General features: G+C 34.6%; 4 protein-coding genes and 1 long non-coding RNA gene across 6 annotated transcripts; 3 read left to right on the top strand and 2 right to left on the bottom strand.

Annotated features, from left to right (window-relative positions):
• Positions 1-733: 733 nt before the first annotated feature.
• LOC147925378 (calreticulin-1-like) lies at positions 734-4611 on the bottom strand. The gene is made up of 12 exons (XM_087491530.1): positions 3584-4611; positions 2983-3090; positions 2713-2905; positions 2271-2634; positions 2102-2188; positions 1953-2010; positions 1603-1670; positions 1422-1517; positions 1293-1340; positions 1170-1199; positions 981-1082; positions 734-890 (listed from the first exon to the last, which is right to left on the bottom strand). The coding sequence occupies exons 1-12, from the start codon at positions 3675-3677 to the stop codon at positions 879-881; spliced, it is 1260 nt and encodes a 419-aa protein (XP_087347656.1). The 5' UTR covers positions 3678-4611; the 3' UTR covers positions 734-878.
• On the top strand, positions 4407-5033 carry LOC147925377 (F-box protein At3g19470-like). Its single transcript, XM_087492594.1, has one exon. It carries the CDS (start codon positions 4407-4409, stop codon positions 5031-5033), a length of 627 nt encoding a protein of 208 aa, XP_087348720.1.
• On the bottom strand, positions 5009-6369 carry LOC104758964 (RNA pseudouridine synthase 1). Its single transcript, XM_010481940.3, has 2 exons — positions 6020-6369; positions 5009-5925 (listed from the first exon to the last, which is right to left on the bottom strand). Exons 1-2 carry the CDS (start codon positions 6342-6344, stop codon positions 5282-5284), a joined length of 969 nt encoding a protein of 322 aa, XP_010480242.1. The 5' UTR covers positions 6345-6369; the 3' UTR covers positions 5009-5281.
• A 264-nt stretch (positions 6370-6633) lies between these two features.
• Positions 6634-9226, top strand: LOC104758965 (peptide chain release factor PrfB2, chloroplastic). 2 transcript variants are annotated; one of them, XM_010481941.3, is made up of 7 exons: positions 6634-7099; positions 7179-7391; positions 7549-7650; positions 7730-7867; positions 8271-8575; positions 8660-8813; positions 8896-9226. In XM_010481941.3, exons 1-7 carry the CDS (start codon positions 6710-6712, stop codon positions 9028-9030), a joined length of 1437 nt encoding a protein of 478 aa, XP_010480243.1. In that variant the 5' UTR covers positions 6634-6709; the 3' UTR covers positions 9031-9226. The 2 variants fall into 2 exon arrangements, with proteins under 2 accessions (XP_010480243.1, XP_087349634.1); XM_087493508.1 differs by lacking the exon at positions 6634-7099 and having other exon boundaries at positions 7273-7412.
• Positions 9227-10358: 1132 nt separating this feature from the next.
• On the top strand, positions 10359-12808 carry LOC147925376 (uncharacterized). Its single transcript, XR_015583493.1, has 3 exons — positions 10359-12005; positions 12206-12351; positions 12467-12808. It is a non-coding gene; the product is annotated as an uncharacterized LOC147925376 (long non-coding RNA).
• The last annotated feature ends 5207 nt before the right edge of the window (positions 12809-18015 follow it).

Genomic DNA, 18015 nt, shown 5'->3' with positions numbered 1-18015 from the left:
ATTTAATTTTATATATTCGTAATATTTTAAAATTTTATTAAGTTTATATATATTAATTATAATATTTAAATAAATGTGAATCGAAGTTTTTCTTACTTTAAGAATCAAAGCTCACACGTTTTGGAAAACAAAATAAGAATCAAATTGTTGTTTTCTTTGTTTGCAAAAGATTCAGAGATAAAATATTTTCAATACAAAATAGAAGGTGAGTTAAATATATCACTGTTTCTGTTTTCATATTAATTATGCTGTATTTTTTAGTTTGTATAGTATGTAAAATATTTAGATAACAAAATCTGAAATAATGCTATTTTTTGAAATGTTTTAGTGATTAACTTTGTAAATAAGTACAAATAAAAGGGTAGAACCCAAAATGTGCTTAAAAAAATGTATATATAGATTTTCACAGTATGGTTTCACGAAAGGGTGTTTATCAAACAGTGTTTACTTGGTGAATCAATATGAAACAAAGTGATGAATATTTAAGTCTCATTCTAATTAAACTGCTAGTATGCGTGTCAGACTCAGACCGTAAACCACTACGAACCAGCTTTAGCTGTTTGATCAGGATAAAATGTGATTCATGGAATCATGTTTTTTGTAATTGTTGGTTGAACAGAATAAAATTACTAATGTAATGAAATGCTTTTAGACAAGCATACTTATTTCCTTCTCTATTGTGAGTCCATGTAAAGAGGAGAATATGAGATGATCATGAGTAAAGAGAAGAGAAGAGATGAAGCTGCCACAACTATTTCACCATAATAGTTAAAAAGTTATACAGCCAAACAAAACTAGAGCTAAGGAGTTCCTTTGAAAAAAAAGGTAAAAACAAGAAAGACTACGAAAATCTTTTTAATATTCTCCACCATCTTTGCTTAAAGCTCGTCCTGTAGTAAATTCATTATCACAAAGTTAGTCACGCAGGGCAATTCAGTATAATTCTAGGTTTAAAAGCTGAGAAAGAGATCTAGACATACATGGGCAGCATCGGTTTCCTCGGATTCCTTGGTTTCCTCAGACTTTGATTCGTTGTCTGAGTCATCTCCTTCATTGTCATCATCTTCTGCTTCTCCCTCGGCCTGTAGGAAAGTAAATTTATGTCAAAAACCTTGACAGAAACAGAGTGGTTTACTACGCATATTAATGTGAAGCCCAAGAAATCTTACGTCAGATTCAGCAGGAGCGTCCTTTGATTCCTGGTAATACCAAAAAAATATAAAAAAAGAAAACTTGATTACTAAAGCTATTCTGAATCAGACAAATTTTTCCGGATGGAGGATTGTTATTACCTCTTCCTCTTTCTTCTTCTCAGCTTCGTCGAATGCTGCTTTCTCCGCCTATTAACGCCAGAATAGATTATTAGTTACTATTCATTAACCACAGTAAACCAAACGAAGAACAAGGATTGATTAACATACATCCTTGTGCTTTCCCCATGTTTCCTCGGCCAACTTCTTAGCGTACTCTGGGTCATCGCTTACCAACACATTGTCAAACAAGGATCCAGATTTCACCTACCAAAAATATCATGTGTTTAGTACCAAACATACACCATCAGGAAAGAAGAAAAAAGTTTCTGGGACAAGATATTATTATTACCTGCCACAACTCCACTCCAACATACTTCAATTTGGGGAAGACGTAGAGTTCTTGGTCATCCTTGAACTCTGCGTAAAAAATGATACACTTAGACTTACTAATGACCCCATATAACTTCATGGAAAACAAAAATCTTACACTGAATAATTTTTGTTACATCTATGATCCATAACTAACAGATTCTAAAGAAGTATTTCAGTTGAATATACAATATGATGGATTCCTAGTTGCGTCAAGCTCGTTTGAAGTTGTATTTTGTTATAAAAATTACTATTTTAGAGACATGGAGCATTTTATTACATGAATACTATGGACATTATGAAGATAAGCAATCGCAGAGAGAATATTACCAGGGTTATCAATCATTGGAGCCTTCCACTTGCCCTTGTAATTTGGGTTCTTGATTTTCTACAGTACAATATGACAACAACTATTAGAGAAAAACAACACAGTTTGACCATCTTAAATACTCTTATTATACGGCAAAAAACCAACAAACCTTGGCCTCCCATTCACCGTTGTACTCTGGGTTTGGAATGGTTGGAGCAGTCCACTCACCATCTTCTTCTTCATCCCAGTCCTCAGGCTAAAAAACAAAGGCTCCAAATAAAAACCCAGCAAGCGATGATTTATATTTAATATGCATCAATGCCAGAAAAGGTTCAAACCTTCTTAGCATCAGTGTCTGGGATCTCCTTTGGGATATCATCATATCCAGCTGGCTTTTTGTCTTCCGGATCAGGAATGTACTCAGTCTCATCCCAGTCCTCAGGCTTCGTGGCACTTGGATCCTTGATCTTCTTTGGTGGGAGGAGATCCCAGTCAGAGTAGAGGCTACCAGTTTGCTTCTCAACATTGTCAATCAAGATACTGTAAGTAGCATCTGGACGGAGGACGAATGTGTAGACATGGGTAAGCTGGTCAGTCTCACATGGGACCTCCTTCTTGATCAGATGGTTTGCTCCATTGTAGGTAAGGATAGCATGTACTTTCTTAGTGCTGTAGCCACAGATATCAGGGCCAAACATAATGCTGCAGGTAACAAAAAAGAAGATAAGCCTACGATGTTTGAAGTTGATAAAGAGATTGTGAAAGAAAACGAAAATGCACCTGTAAGGAGTGTCTCCTCCGAATTTCTTCTGGTCAACATCATCACTGAGCAACTTCATGTAGCCACCACCACAGTCAAGCTTCTGCTCGTGCTTGACAGAGAATTGGAAGACTAGGGTCTTGTCCTTGTTGCTGAACTCAGGGAACTCAGCTGATATAGCGTAGAATCTGTAGTCCTCGCTAGTCTGGATACCTGCGCAAGAGAGTGATCATTGACATGAGAATATGAAGCACCAATGAATCATCACCATCACTGGTCCTGAAACATACCTTTATCGTTAGCGTCACCAGACCAGTTTCCAGCTGTGTGTTTCCACTCCCCAGCAGTGTTATCATCTTTCTTCCAGTCGGATTTTACCCATCTGCTCTCCCACCCATCTTTAGAATAAAAGAGAAAACAAAGGAACAAATCAATCAGACGAGAAAATGAAAGTCTAAACGTCTGATTAAAACTTCTCATAAGGTATGAATTCAATGGATTGATCGTACAAGAAATTTTCAATCTAAGCATAAAACATAACTCATTACACTCCTAACTATCATCAAAATCCTTATTTCCGTGAAATCCCGAGCGTCACCGAAGAGAGGCTTAATCATCACAACCTTGGTCACCGATCGTAATTACGAATTCAAAAAAAACCCAAGTAGAACAAGAAATCCACAAATTCCATAGATCTATAACAATCATTTCGAAAAAAAAGCTCGATCGAATTGAAACTACATTGGATTGGATCAAACAAACTGGTTATGGCATCATCTAATCGAAACGAATCAATCTAGCGATCTCAAACAGAATCATCAATCGCATTGACATTCTTAAGATTTAATAGAAGAGAAGAGACTGAGAGAGAAATGTATGTATGTAGCCTACCATCGAATTTTTCCTCGAAGATAACTTCAGCAGAGACGATCACCACGAGAGCGAAAAGAATCAAGGAGATGAAGTTAGGGTTTAGTTTCGCCATTGCTACAAACTCGGATCAGATCAGAGAGCTCTTCACCAGTTTACAAGTTATACATATGCACCCTAGAGAGAACAACCTGCAAGTGAAGTGGAAGCTCTCGCCGCTTTTTCATCCAAGCTAACCAATGAGTAACGAACACGTAGATTTACGTGTCATGGGAATGACGTGGCTTAATATCACTGGATATAGCCACGAATTTGGACTCGCACGAGTTTACTGTTTACACGTGAGAGACGGTGAGAGACTGATGCATCTCGTGGGATACCATTTTCTAGCCGTCGGATTCTAACTACTTTCATCTATAAAATCCTCTTTTTATTTTATTTTTCTTTTTTGACAACATCTTTACAAAGTCTTTTTTTAAAAGCACATCTAGGGATGTTAACTTTTTTTTGGAAATGTATCATTATTGTTAGCATATTTTTTTTTTATAGAATTTGTTAGAAATAAATTTTTGAGATATTCTTGTTCAAAAATACTCATTTTCTTAAACATTTTTTATTTTTATCCGGTTTTACAAAATTACAATAAATGAAATTATTTTTTAGAGTTTTTTTGATGTTTGGGTTTCTATTTTACATTTACAATATAGTTTTAAGGGAAAGTTTAGTATTTCGGGTTTAGAGTTTATAATTTAACCATTGATACATTGAAAAGAGTATTTTTGATTAATGACACACAAAATGAGTATTTTTGAAAATGTCTTTATAGTGTCTAATATAATTTTCTATGGATTTTTTCTGTCAGAAAATCCGTCTTAAATTGACGTGCTTTCTTGTAGTGTCTAATATATGGAGGGTTCTTGATGTCACATTAGAAGAGAAGATCAGTATACCTGAAGGGAAATACATACTAATTGGTGAAACAAGAGATGGACACGATTGTATCCTACTCTCTTTTGATTTTACAAGAGAGAGGATTAGGCTACCTTCGTCTCTGCCGTTTGAGTTTTGGAAACCTACAGATCTTGTGACTCTATCTAGTGTTAGAGAAGAGCAGCTTGCGGTTTTACATCACCGATGTGAAACACTAATGATGGAGTTTTGGATTACGCCTGAGATTGAGCCCAACACGGTGTGGAACAGCAAGATGATTTTAGGAGTGAATGTGAGACCACATTTTTACTATGAAACTCATGAGTTTCCATATATGGATGTGAGTTTCTTTGTTGACGAGGAGAAGAAGGTTGCTGTGATTTCTGAAACCTACGAAGGAGCACTCTGCCATACTCGCAACGTAGCGTACATTGTTGGAGTGGATATTGGCCGAACCTTTAAAGAAGTGGATCTCGGAGTATATGTCAACCATTCTTACCCATTTGCATGCTCTTATGTTCCAAGTTCAGTGCAGCTTTAGTTAAATTTATTTTACAATAACCTATAATCAAATATTTATACTGTTTCTATCGTGCATTTCTTTAGGTACTGGAGCTACTAACTAAATTGTAGATTGAAGTGGCGTGTGGTAGAGCACCACCCTTTGCCATACAAATGTTAATAATATGAAAAAAATCTTTGAAATGGATTCTTTAGTGTCTTGCTCCTTACCAAGGTCAAAATCTTCAAACTAACCATTCAACTCTATCCGTTAACCGTTTATCATTTTCAATCCTCGGCTGCCCAACACGGAAGAGGAGCTTGGATAACAATAGGATCATTGGTAACCGGATGATCTAACGACAAATACTCAGCGTGAAGCTCATGCCCCTCAAATGTTCTTCCACTCCACTCATACCTTCCATGATACTTCACATCTCCTCTAATCGGAATCCCAAGATACTGACAATGTAACCTAATCTGATGCGTCCTCCCACTTCGTGGAAACGCCCTAACCACAACAACAACATCATCATCATCATCATCTCCATCACAACTCAATTCTTGCTCCCTCTCAACAACAACCACATTCTCCACTTCACAAGATTCGGGTTTTACACTGTTTACAGATACAACTTCAAACCTTGTCTCCATATCTCTAACGAAAGATCCACCAGGTAAGACTCTACCAACGTCAGAAGCAGCATAAACACGCCAAGCTCCGTGTTTCGAGCGTCCATGGCCTGAACGAACCGTGATCTTTCTCCAATTTGGAGATGAACCAATACAAAGAGCAATGTAGGATTTACTAATCCTATGTTCTGTAAACGCCTTAACAAGCTTAGCGGCTACTTTATGAGACTTGGTAATGATCATCACACCACTTGTATCACGATCTAATCTATTCGCTAAATGAAACTCACTCGAAGAATCTGAAGACATACAAACCCCCCCCCCCCCCACAAATCGAATTAGAGTGAAAGATTTAAGCAAACATGGAGAAATTAAGATTTAAGATTGACTTACCAAGAACGATTTGAGGAGCAGAGCGAAGAACAGCTTCACAGTAAACACCTTTAGGTTTATTCACAGCCATGAAGTGTTCGTCTTCGTATAATACATCGTCTCTTGTGAGATTGAAAAGACTCGATTTTGACGAAGCTTCCATTGCTCTTCTGAGTTCAATGTCTTTCGAAATCGGAGGTGGAGGAGCTGAAATGGGTTTTGGGTAATTGAGGTTGAGTTCAGAGGTAGTAGCTTCCATGGCTTTGATTGAGATTGCGAAATAGGGTTTTGTAATTATTGAATTTGCAGAGAAGGTGATGCAGGAGAGGTTTCGAAGCAGGGACATTGTTGTGTTAATGTATCTTCCTCTTTAAAACACAAGAGCAGAGTTTAATTCGAATAAACCGATCAAATCTAACCGAAATACTTAATCCAATAAGCAAACCAAATTCTAATGAGTTTAATTCGAGTAAACCGATCTAGAATCGATGTTCAATTTAACTTCAAGTTCAATCCGAACCGAAACAATACCAAACCATCTATTCTCTATTAGGTCCATAACCGGCAATTTTGTAAAACCGAAGAATCTGAACCGAAATCAAATTGAAGGGAATCCGCGGAGTCTATACGACGTCGTTTTAGATAAACCACAAACCCTAACTACTCCGTCGAGAATCGAAAATTTTTCATTTTCTTCTGATCAATTTCGAAATGTTATCGTTAATCATCAGAAGATCTCGAAGCAGATTCATCCATGGAACCAAGATCGCAAGTAGTGTTCTTCTCTCTTCTTTCAACTCTCTCACAGATGCAGATTCAGTTTTGGCTTCTAGAAGAAGCTTCAATTCAACACCTGCGTCAAGCTCATTCGGAAAAATCTCTAATCGGAATCAGAATCACGCTTATTCCGGCAGTAGTTTCGTTTCCACGACTCGATCACTGAGCTCAGAAGCAGTAGCTGTGGCTTCGACTTGTGATGGACTTACAGTAGAACGAATCATAGCTTATCAATGGCCGATTTTAGATGAGAGTGAGAGTGATTGGAAGAGCCACGCTGCAGCAATTTCACAGTCTATTCAAGTCATCAAGAGACGATTACAGGTAAGATTGCGTCTTCAAGCTTTCCATTGTCACTGTGTCACTTGCCTGAATTTTTACTTTTTGTTTATGGTTTTGGTAGTGGAAGAAACTCCTGGTGAGGCTGAGAGTGTTATCTGCAGAGCTGGATAAGCCTGATCTTTGGAACGATCCGAATCATGCTGGTAAGATAAGCCGGGAGCACGGTTCGCTAACGGGGAAAATGAAAGGAGTTATGACTTTTGAGAGAGAACTGCTTGAACACATTGACATGTTAAAACTCGCTAAAGAGGAGAATGATTCAGAGTTAGAATCGGTGGGAGTTTTCGCACTCTAGGCATGTGTTTCTTTACTGTTTTGCGGTTGTAGTTTAAAACGGTTAAGTCGTAGGGGAACTACTTGAGAGTTGAGACCAAAACTGCCAATGTGGCTTGTAATATTGCTAACCTTGATTATGTTTATTTCTGCTGCAGGAAACTTTGAAGGCATTGATTGATATGAGAAGGGTTTCAAAAGAGAAAGAACTTGAGGCTTTATTATCTGCGGAGAATGATCCTTGTTCCTGTTATATCGAGGTGACTCTTAGAGACAATATGCATGAGATTTTTCTCTCTCTGGCTTCATATTATAAAGCTGAAAAAGTCTGTTGAATAGGTTCAAGCTGGAGCTGGAGGAACAGAGAGCAATGATTGGGCATCAATGGTAATGGAGATGTATAAAACATGGGCTCAAAGGCGCAAATTCTCAGTCACTGTTGTTGATGAAGCGCCTGGAGAGATTGCAGGAATCAAGGTTTGCTTTTTTTCTCTCGTAGTAGATGAAATGAATCGTACATTTGTAATACAGGAATCAGATAAAGTCCAAACTGATGAAATCTTTATTGATTCACTTTAGGAAGAAAAACATATCATAGAGAGAGTTAAAAAATCCTCATTTACCACCCAACTTATTCAGGCCCATTGTCTTTCTAACATGTTATCTCTGGGGCTATTCCATTCAATTATAGTTACTGAACTGTCTTAGTAGTTAGGCTAGTTATATTGCTCTAACACACAAAATTATTAGTATCACATCCATAACCGTTGGCTCTATCATTGATCCAATTCTGTATCCAATAGTCACTGCAAAATCTCATTTTTTTATTGCAATTGGTCAATTTTGTAATTCTGAACCGTTGGCTCATTGTCTTGCAAAGCGTGCGACAATCAAAGTGAACGGAGAATACGCATATGGATATGCCAAAGCAGAAGTTGGAGTTCATAGGTTGGTGCGTATTTCCCCATTTGACAGTGGTAAACGGAGGCACACTTCGTTTGCGGCAGTTGCAGTGATTCCAATTCTAGGTGATGGGTCGACCCGTGTGCAGATCAATGACTCGGATCTCCGGATAGAGCGGTTTCGTTCTGGAGGAGCCGGTGGACAGCACGCTAACACCACAGACAGTGCTGTGAGAATCATTCACATACCAACTGGCATAACAGCAACTTGTCAGAACGAAAGGTCTGGTTTCAATGTCATATTAAGAACTTGTGTTGCTTTTGGATTGGATTGGTTTTTATGCCCATCCTTGATTTTCATATGCAGGTCGCAGCATATGAACAAGGCTTCAGCAATGGCGGTACTACAATCACGGTTAGACCAACTGGAGATGGCTCGTCAGACAGCAATGAATGCTCAACATACACAATCACTTACCGAGATCAGCTGGGGAAACCAGATAAGAACTTATGTTCTCCATGTATGTAATACCGAATTAACATGATTCCCCTGTACTTTTAGTTTTATTAGCTGAACGAGCTGAGTATTCTTTGTTTTTGCAGCCATACAGAATGGTGAAGGATCTGAGAACAAACTACGAGGTCTCGGATCCGGACTCGGTTCTTGAAGGAGACTTGGATGGTTTCATCTTGAGCTTCTTATCTTCTTCTTTAGACAAAGATGATCCAGGACATTAAGGATTGAAACAGAATTTTAAAAGATTTTGGAGTTTTCCTAAAATCAACTGTTACTCAATTTATGATTTCCAAACATTTTTCTAAATCTCATGTTTGAATTTGAAATTTATGTAAAGTTATTCAAAATAACTCACAAACTCTTGTTATTCAATTATGGGTTTGTAAAATTTATATCAAATTCACTATCATTCTAACTTTTCAAAATTTCTAAAAAACAAGATACAGTTTGAATTAAGTATTGATTATTCTCTATAACAAGTGTCATTCACCACAACAATTATCTCTAATATGCAATGCATGTCAGTGGACAGTGTTGCTTTATTAAAAAAATAATAAAATGAAGAGAGAAGAGCTCCTCTTTTCCTCATATGAAAAGTGACAGATGTCGCTAGGTTATTGATGAGTTTATTAGAAAAATAAAAAAAAAAACAGATTTTTTAATAAAAATCTTTTTTTGAGCAATGATCAGCGTTTCTTGCCGCTGGAAATGATCTAAAATGTATACATGTTGTTATTACACTTTCTCCATTTGTCATGTGATTAATATATATGAAAATAAGAAATGACTGATAAAGTTTGCCATATTCTCCCCGTTTATATTTCTATTTAGCAATTCATTATCTACTTCTTCACAACAAAGTTGTGAGTTTAGACTATCTCCTAGTCATTTCCATATTCATCTACAAAATTTAATATGGAGTCAAATTTGCTCCAACTCATCTCCATTTTCATATCCAAAATAGATATCTCTGTTAGGTAGCTCCAAAATTAAATGTGGAGTCAAATTTGCTCCAACTTATCAACATCATCCTCCTTATCATCATTGTTAGGTGTTTTTCTTTTTCATGGTGATATTCAACTAAGGTGAAGATCATAGATAGATAGATCTAGGGACTTTAAAAATTGCCAAAGTTATCGGGTTGGGCCAACACATTTTAATATATTGGACATATGGTCATGTATTCACGTTATTAAAAATTTTGAGCTCATCCTGAGCTAGCGATCTTAGAGGATTTCAGTGATCTAAAGAAGATGGTGATGGCAATGATTTCAGTGATCTAAAGAAGATGGTGATGGCAATGTGCCAATGTGGAGCTCCAAAAGGACATGGTGAAGGAGATGATGAATAAGTGTGACATAAATGTGTGATAGATAATAAAAACATGTGTGATAAATAAGATATGATGTGAAGTACAATATATGGTTGTGAGAGAGTTGAATAATTGTAAGGTTGTAATATAAAGTATGAAAATATTTCAAGGAATATTCTATGTAATATTCCCTAAGACTTGTACTATAATAACGAGGCTTGGTGAAGAGTTTCATTCAAGCTTGAGCGAGTGAGTTTGAGAGAGAGCCTTAAGAGTCTTTGTAATCCTTTGAGAGTTTAAATAATAAAAGTTTGCCCCTTTGTATAAAGATATTCCTTATATCATTTGATAATCATTCTCTAAGTACTTCCAAAACACTCAATTTCCTATATTTGATCATGAAAACCTCCTTAGTGGTTGTACCACTATTTGTGTGTAATTTGAAGGAGATGAAAAAAAGGTGGAAAAGAATATGAATGAGATCATTGAGAAAGAGCTAATGGTTTCAAAGGAGAGTATGGAGAAATGGAGCATGAAGAAGATTTGTGTACTCGTAGTCCAACTTGTAAGTTGAATTCATTTAATATTGTGGTCATCTTAATGGGAAGGTGGTTGTCCCATAGTTATCTCTTCACAAATCTTTCAAGAAAAACCCAGATATGTAGTACTCAACATCCAATCCCACTTCTATCATCCCATCATACACTACAATAAAAATGAGTATTAATAGCACTTTTTTGGTGAATGTATTAATAGCACTTTAGTATAGCGGTTTATGTGTTTATGTTATGGTTGACATATGTCTGTTTTTTTTATAGCGTTTCTAAAGTGATAAACGTTATGAATAATAAAATTTCATCGTCCGCCAAAATTTTAACGAAAATTGTATCTAAACTCAAGTTGTCCCCCAAACGCTAAGAATATTGACCTAAACACTTATACGACACACAAAAATACACAATCTCATCTCCTTCTTCAACACACAATATCTTCTTTTACGAGAAACACCTTAACATAAACCCTCAAGTCCAGTGACTAGCTCTCTCTATCTTCCCTCTAGTTCTTGTTCTCTTCCCTGGTACAACAATCCTGCTTCAGATCTTTGAATTTTGTTAAATAGTTATGATGCAAACACTCCTCCAAATCAAGGGCGGACCCACGTTACTGTAAAGCGGGGCAGTTGGCACTGTCAAAATTTGAGAAACTAGAAAAATTTATTACAATTTTAATTTATGCCCCTGCCAAAAATATATTCAATGCCCCTGTTAATTTATTTTTTATACTCACGTTTGACTTTTGTGTTAATAAAGCACTAAAGCCCAATTCCTCCAAATAATAATTATAAGCCCATTTACTTGGAAAAATGTATTACAAACTCATTTCTTTTTATTACATCACAAACTAAAAATTAAACATGAGACATGCACGACTTTTCAGCTTCCTTTCTCTCCGTCAAATGCAAAATAATATTCAGATAATTTTCTTCTATGTTATTGTTTTATTTATTACTTGGATCAACCTTAGTAGAAATAAAATAAAATTCTAATAAAATTGATGTTAAGTGGTTTTTAATTTTTATTTCAGATTTTTTGTATTTTTTAGCTCGTCGAAAGTAGAAACTATGGTAAAGAGTTGGTATTATTATGTATAGTATGTTCATAAGACATGGTTTTTAAATATTTTATTTAGTTTTTATAGTTTAAAATTGTTGCCACCGGTAAAATTATTTTCTCGATCCGCCACTGCTCCAAATCTCAGATTGGGCATCGTTTGAATCTCCTCCGTCTCTGTTGTTTCCTATTCTTCAAATCCGAATCCCGTATTATCGCGTCTCGGGTTCTTCCTCCTCTCCATGGCCTCGAGATTCAACAAACCCTAGATTATGTACGCACTACTTCTTCCCTCATCTCTTAGATCTATTCCCTCGTCTGCATGCATGATTTATTAACCAATTTTACCCAGTCACTTCTCTAAACGAGTACTCTCTCTCTTCTTCGTGACTTGCTTTTCCAAATTTTTCTCTCGATTTGTTTGATTTTCTGACAAGGTTTTAAGTGTTGATGTGAATTTTGTTTATGGGTTAGCTGATTTTGTAGGTTTATTATCAGATTTGTGCAAGAAGGTTTGCTCAGCTGGACTCGTTTAAGAGAACAACCAGACAAGAGAAAGAACAAATGCATCCACCAAGTGTTTTCTTTTATTCCCCGCTGATAGTTTTCTTGTTCACAAGGTAAAATCTCTAGATTTATCTGATTTAAGGATTGACTCTGTTTTATTTGCGTGTGATTAGAGTTTTAGTATTTTTGAGTATCAATCTATTAAGCTTTTTTCTTATTTCATTTCAGATATACAGATCAAGTTATTTTGTAGTTTTATCTTTCAGAATTAAGAATGATGTGTAAGGAGGTTCGTGAGGAAGTGAATTTAGCTAGAGACAAGGCAAATTAAGGTTAAGAAAAGGAGTATATGACAACATAAACTGAAACAATCTTCAGAAGCAGCACAACAAACCAAATGCTCAACAACAATAACAAGAAGATGAGCAACAGAAGATTATGATTTTTTCTCATTTAATTTTGTTCGCATCATTAGACTCAATTGTTAAGTTCGACATCTATAAAAAAAAAGACTTGCTGTACTTGTAAATTTTTATAATTAATAATATCCATTATTTTTGTTCTTGTAAATTAAAATTGAGGTTTTTGGAATTTAAAATTGGTAACAAAATAAAATAAAAAATTGCATTATATATACAAATGAGATAATATTTAATTGCATACATATAAACGCTATTGTATACTACAACATTACTACAATATGACAGCAGACCAAAAAAATGCTATCTAAAGTGGCTGACCTACGATGACGGGTGCAGATACAACGTGTCTTAAAACGCTATGGTAGCGTTAGATAGCGTTTTTTCAGACGTTAAGAATAGTCATTTTTCTGGTAGTGATAAGCATGCTCACAATGAATCCCACATATTTGCCATTTCCCTCATGAACATTTACTCTTCGGTATTTCCACTCAATGACCACCTCCATCTAGATATACACTGTACATCTATCTGCATCTTTCTTCTCCAAGGCAAGGATTTTCAGAGCATATTTAAAAAATCTTCCTTGATGTTACAAGGATTTCTTATTCCTCTTAAAAATTAGTGTCATTCCTTGTCTTCTTATTGTTTCCAGCATTGGAATCAATGACTTCCTTCTTGCTTTCGTGATGGTGGAGTTAAATGTCTCAGTAGCATTGTAGTAAACATCCTCACATCAACTACCGAGTGTATAAAAGCACCAAAACCAAGTATGTGGCTCCTACATCAGTACATCATTGTATAATGCATCATCACAACATCTCAAATTGTTGAGATGTGTAACGTCCTGACCGCCACCTCTTGGTGAGCCCCATGTCCAATCCCAGTCCATGAGCCCACCTTTCTTAATGGGCCTCACGTTCTCTAACTAGAACCATGAGCCCATCCATATCCGACGGTTGGTTTGCTATGTCCAAGAGGCTTTAGAGACTTGTTTACCGTATCTACAAATCACAACATGATCTTTCCCTATGTTTTGTCCTCACTTGCACAGTTCCGATAATCACTTACCAGAAGATTACCCATCCTGAGACTACTCCAGCTTAAACACGCTTAACTCTGGAGTTCTCTCAAGACCCTTAACCGAAAAGATAAGTGGACTTTGGTGACATAGATGGCCAAATCAATTCTATTAAACCTGTGCACAAGTCTGAAACTAGGGTGTCATAATTCACCCCCACTAACAGATCGCAACGTCCTCGTTGCGCACCAAGATTATCACCCCCTGACGGTGTGAGCCCACTCGACTCCACACTCTTCTAGGTTCAGCTCTGATACTACTTGTAGCGCCTCGACTGCCACCTCTTAGTTATACAAAACTGTGTACACCGAATATTATGGTAAGGGTGCTAACAAAACTGATTCATTTGCAGCTGACAAAATAAATCAGTATAAAGAGTATAAACGAAATGAACAATTCACACTTATAAACGTTTACTAAGTCTATCAAACTGTTTTACTATGTTTTTACTAACTCTAACAAAATATGTACTATTATATTAGTCTATCATAACTACATAGCCTTATATAAATCTGTTGTCACTAAAAATAAGTCTATATTAACTACATTACCTCTGCTAAGTCTATCATAACTAACAATATCTCTTGTACATTTTATGACTCTACCGGTAAACTTTTTAAAATCTGTCACATAAATCTATTACTAAATAATTATACCAAAAAAATCTATTAAAAAGTTAATTGTGTCAGTTATATCTTGAAACGACCTAACCTATTTTTTTTTTAGTATATTAATTCTCTATTGATCTCATACTCGCTAACAACATTTAGATCAGACACCGAAATAAAAAACATTAATCCAACAATTATCCAACAAATGCCTCAATAGAATAGATAACCAATATCAGAGATGTCTACAAATCTTAATCCAACAATTCTGAAGCAAACAACATGCATGAAATAACCATCAACCTAGACAACTGTTCTAGCCCACATTGTTCCATTATGGCAACCTAGTAGCAGCATAGAAAACACAATCAAGCATCTAAAGGCCACAAAATCAATGCCAAACACTCACAAGCAAGCACAAAGACAATCAACAACCAAAATCACACAAAACAAGCATTTCTTTGCTTAGATCAGTCATGGTCATGCACTCACCTTTGATATTACGAAACTGATTCTAAAACCCATGAAAATAGCCTCCTCGCAAGCTCTTCTAATGTTCTCAGCCTCAGATCTCCACTTACAGGGACAAATCTCTCCAAAAACGGGTTAGAACCTACCAAGAACGCTCTTAGGAACCTTCAGAAGTTTTTCTCTCTTTATTTTTCTCTCAGGAACGGCAAAAGTGGCTAAAACTCTCTAAACCGTTGAGCATTCTCCTTTTATATCCATCCTTACGATTTTCCAAACCCAAAATTGCAACAAAACGAGCGTTTAACTTAAGTCATCCTGCAAAAATGAACCTTGCATCGGTCGATGCACATCAAAAACCAGGATTTTGGTATATGGGCGTTACATATTTGTTGTAACTAGTAATAAGTCTATCGAAAATATCTTCACTACCTTCACTACTTTTTTTCTTTACTTCTCATTTTTTTCTCTCTTTTTTTTTTCTTGGTTTCTTCAACATTTGATTTTCATTTTAATTAATATATATTTTAGGTGTAACTTGTAGATAAACATTGTTTGCATCTTTCAGTTTTTTGTTTCCACAAAAATTAGAGTAATTTATGAGTTCAATCTAAATCAAATATAATTAAAAGGTGTTCATAGCCAAATCAACAATTTTTAAGTCCAAACTAAATTAAGTAAATAATTTTGGAATTATAAATTTTATTTAACTAAATTTTTTACCTTAAAAATTGTATTCTAACATAATTTTCTATCTAAAAAAATTGCACTATAACCCCAATCAATAAATATGTTTTCATATAGACACCCTTTGAAACTCTCTTTTGATTCTATAAGATGTTTATATGCTTGATGTGGATACTATTACAAATCGTGGATACAAGTTACACATGGTCATGTGGATACTATTACATGTGGATACTAATAGTAATAGTCGTGGATACAAGTTACAATGACATCATCGAATCAATACAACCATGGTCATGTGGATACAAGTTACACATGTAGATAGTAACATGAAATCCATGTGGAGTTAGTGCATTAATGTTCATTTTATAAGATACATGGTTAGACTTTCACATTTTGTGTCTAGTATTTAGTGTGTCAAGCTTGAAGATTTAGGTCTTTCATGGATTTAATGTCTGTGTATAGGGTTTGGGTAATATCTATCTTGTATAAGCTTCAATGTTTATGATTTATAATCATGTGTTACTAGTGCCCACAGATTCTATTGGTATCTACATGACCATGAACATATGGATTGATGTTGTCGTTGTCCCATAAATCCTAAATCTAAGCCCTAAACCCTAAGCCCTAACATCTAAACCTTAAACCTTAAACATTGATGTTGAATCCACAAATTGATTTGATACGTTTTTTTTGTATCTTAGTAAATATCCATAATTTATCATCCACATAACCGTGAACAAATGTTCAACTACAAATGGACAATGTCTAATATAATAATTCATCTAAAATATAGCGAAATACATCTTAAAATGTAAAAAAAATATAATTATTATTTCTTTTATAAAAAATAAATAGATAATTTTTTGATAATAACTAACTAAAGTGAAAACAAAAAAAAATAAGAAAAAGAGAGATAAAAGAGGGAGAGAGCCACACACAAAAAAAAAATAGTTTTTAGGATCAAATAGTTAGCTTGCTGATTTTTCTGAGGGCAAATTGGTCATAAAATTTGTGAACAATAGTAAGGAAATGTTGAAAAGCACACCAATAACAAAACGTGGGTCAAAATGAAAAATGTTTATACAAAAGTAGGTGTAAATGCAAATAACCCAAAAGAAAATTGTAATAAAGAGCAACTCGCAGAAGTTCTTGACAAAAGCTTATATGTTGCTAATTCGAATGACTTTTGGGACAAGACCATGCAACATGTTCTGGTTTTGGACAGAAGTAATTAAAAAAATAAAATTGTACCATATTTTATTATATATATATATATATACAAATAAATTTAGTAACACCCAATTTTAATAGAGCAAATTAATTATTGGCTACCTTGACTATTATGCACATGCATATCTGCCGTTAGTTATCAATAACTATACTACAATTGAGATAAACTTTATGAATTGTGTTAAGATCTTTATTGTTTCATAGAAATCCTCAGACTATTTTTTTACTTTTTATATAAATAATCTAACATTTCCACACCGAATATCCTAAAATTTTACTCAAATTTTCTTATACTTTAGAATCATCCCAAGAATTGGATACACCACCTTAAGTTTTGGTTGGAGCTAATCTATGTCTTCTTAGTAGTTAGTTGCGATATTGGTTTAGTGATGTTGAACGTCGGAAATGTTAGGTTAGCGGCCACTCATTCATTTCCTATATAATAAAACGGAAATACACAACATTTTTTTGTATACTATATAATTTTAATAAGTTGGTTACAAATAGGTTATAGATTAAGTTTTATATTATTTGTATAGTCTGGATTTATTGTTTCCAAAAATCTTAAAGAGCATATTCTAAAAAATCATTTGATATCATCTAACATACCATATTAATTTTTTTTATTAAATTATTCATCAAATAAAATCTTTTGATATCTAAATTAACATATTAATTTGTTAATTATCATTATACCTCACTTCTCATTTTTATATATGACTAGGTTATTAACCCGCGCTATGCGCGGGTATATTTGTATTGATTTTTTTTAAAAAAATTTAAACTTTAGAATAATTTTAATAGCTATACATTGACATGTAGTATGTAAAAATATTATAGTGTTTTAGTTTTGGTTTTTTATAATACAAATGCTCTTTTATTCATATTTATTTTTTTATTTATACAAATTAAATTTAGAAATAGTTCTTTTTTCAAATTCTTCTTTTATTTTCATATATTTCTCTACAAAAAAAATTAGAAATATTTTCATATAATGTTTTTTTTCTCTTACAAAAATGTTAATATGAAAAACTGTTGTAATTTCAAAAATGTTAAATATTAGATATATTTCATCAGGAGTGTATTAATATAGATTTAGCTGGAGTAAACGTATCATGAAGGTGGGTTTGAGATAATTAACATGTGGTTAACACATGATGTAAATTATGAAAGTATAAAACACAAGTTTGTCTAGTTGGCTAATAATTGAATATAGTATCTAAGGACTAAGGGTAAGCTTGTATGGAGACAAAATCTATGGGTATGCTTAAATTTACAGCT

The sequence above is a fragment of the Camelina sativa genome, chromosome 16, assembly GCF_030686135.1.
Source record: "Camelina sativa cultivar CO46 ecotype springtype chromosome 16, ASM3068613v1".
In the NCBI taxonomy this organism is placed as follows: Eukaryota; Viridiplantae; Streptophyta; class Magnoliopsida; order Brassicales; family Brassicaceae; genus Camelina; species Camelina sativa.
The sequence above is the reverse complement of the archived record's forward strand: the minus strand, read 5'-3'. Positions and strand labels throughout refer to the sequence as shown.

Bases quoted from the DNA above. Each gene is read 5' to 3' on its own strand.
- LOC147925378 (XM_087491530.1), bottom strand. From the start codon at position 3,677: ATGGCGAAACTAAACCCTAACTTCATCTCCTTGATTCTTTTCGCTCTC. The intron at 2,011-2,101 runs GTTTGTTGGTTT...ATTGTACTGTAG, and splicing joins ACGGTGAATGGGAGGCCAAG to AAAATCAAGAACCCAAATTA. The intron at 1,341-1,421 runs GTATGTTAATCA...TGGCGTTAATAG, and splicing joins CATGGGGAAAGCACAAGGAT to GCGGAGAAAGCAGCATTCGA.
- LOC147925377 (XM_087492594.1), top strand. From the start codon at position 4,407: ATGGATTTTTTCTGTCAGAAAATCCGTCTTAAATTGACGTGCTTTCTT.
- LOC104758964 (XM_010481940.3), bottom strand. From the start codon at position 6,344: ATGTCCCTGCTTCGAAACCTCTCCTGCATCACCTTCTCTGCAAATTCA. The intron at 5,926-6,019 runs GTAAGTCAATCT...GTATGTCTTCAG, and splicing joins TGCTCCTCAAATCGTTCTTG to ATTCTTCGAGTGAGTTTCAT.
- LOC104758965 (XM_010481941.3), top strand. From the start codon at position 6,710: ATGTTATCGTTAATCATCAGAAGATCTCGAAGCAGATTCATCCATGGA. The intron at 7,100-7,178 runs GTAAGATTGCGT...TGGTTTTGGTAG, and splicing joins TCATCAAGAGACGATTACAG to TGGAAGAAACTCCTGGTGAG. The intron at 7,392-7,548 runs GTGGGAGTTTTC...TTTCTGCTGCAG, and splicing joins ATGATTCAGAGTTAGAATCG to GAAACTTTGAAGGCATTGAT.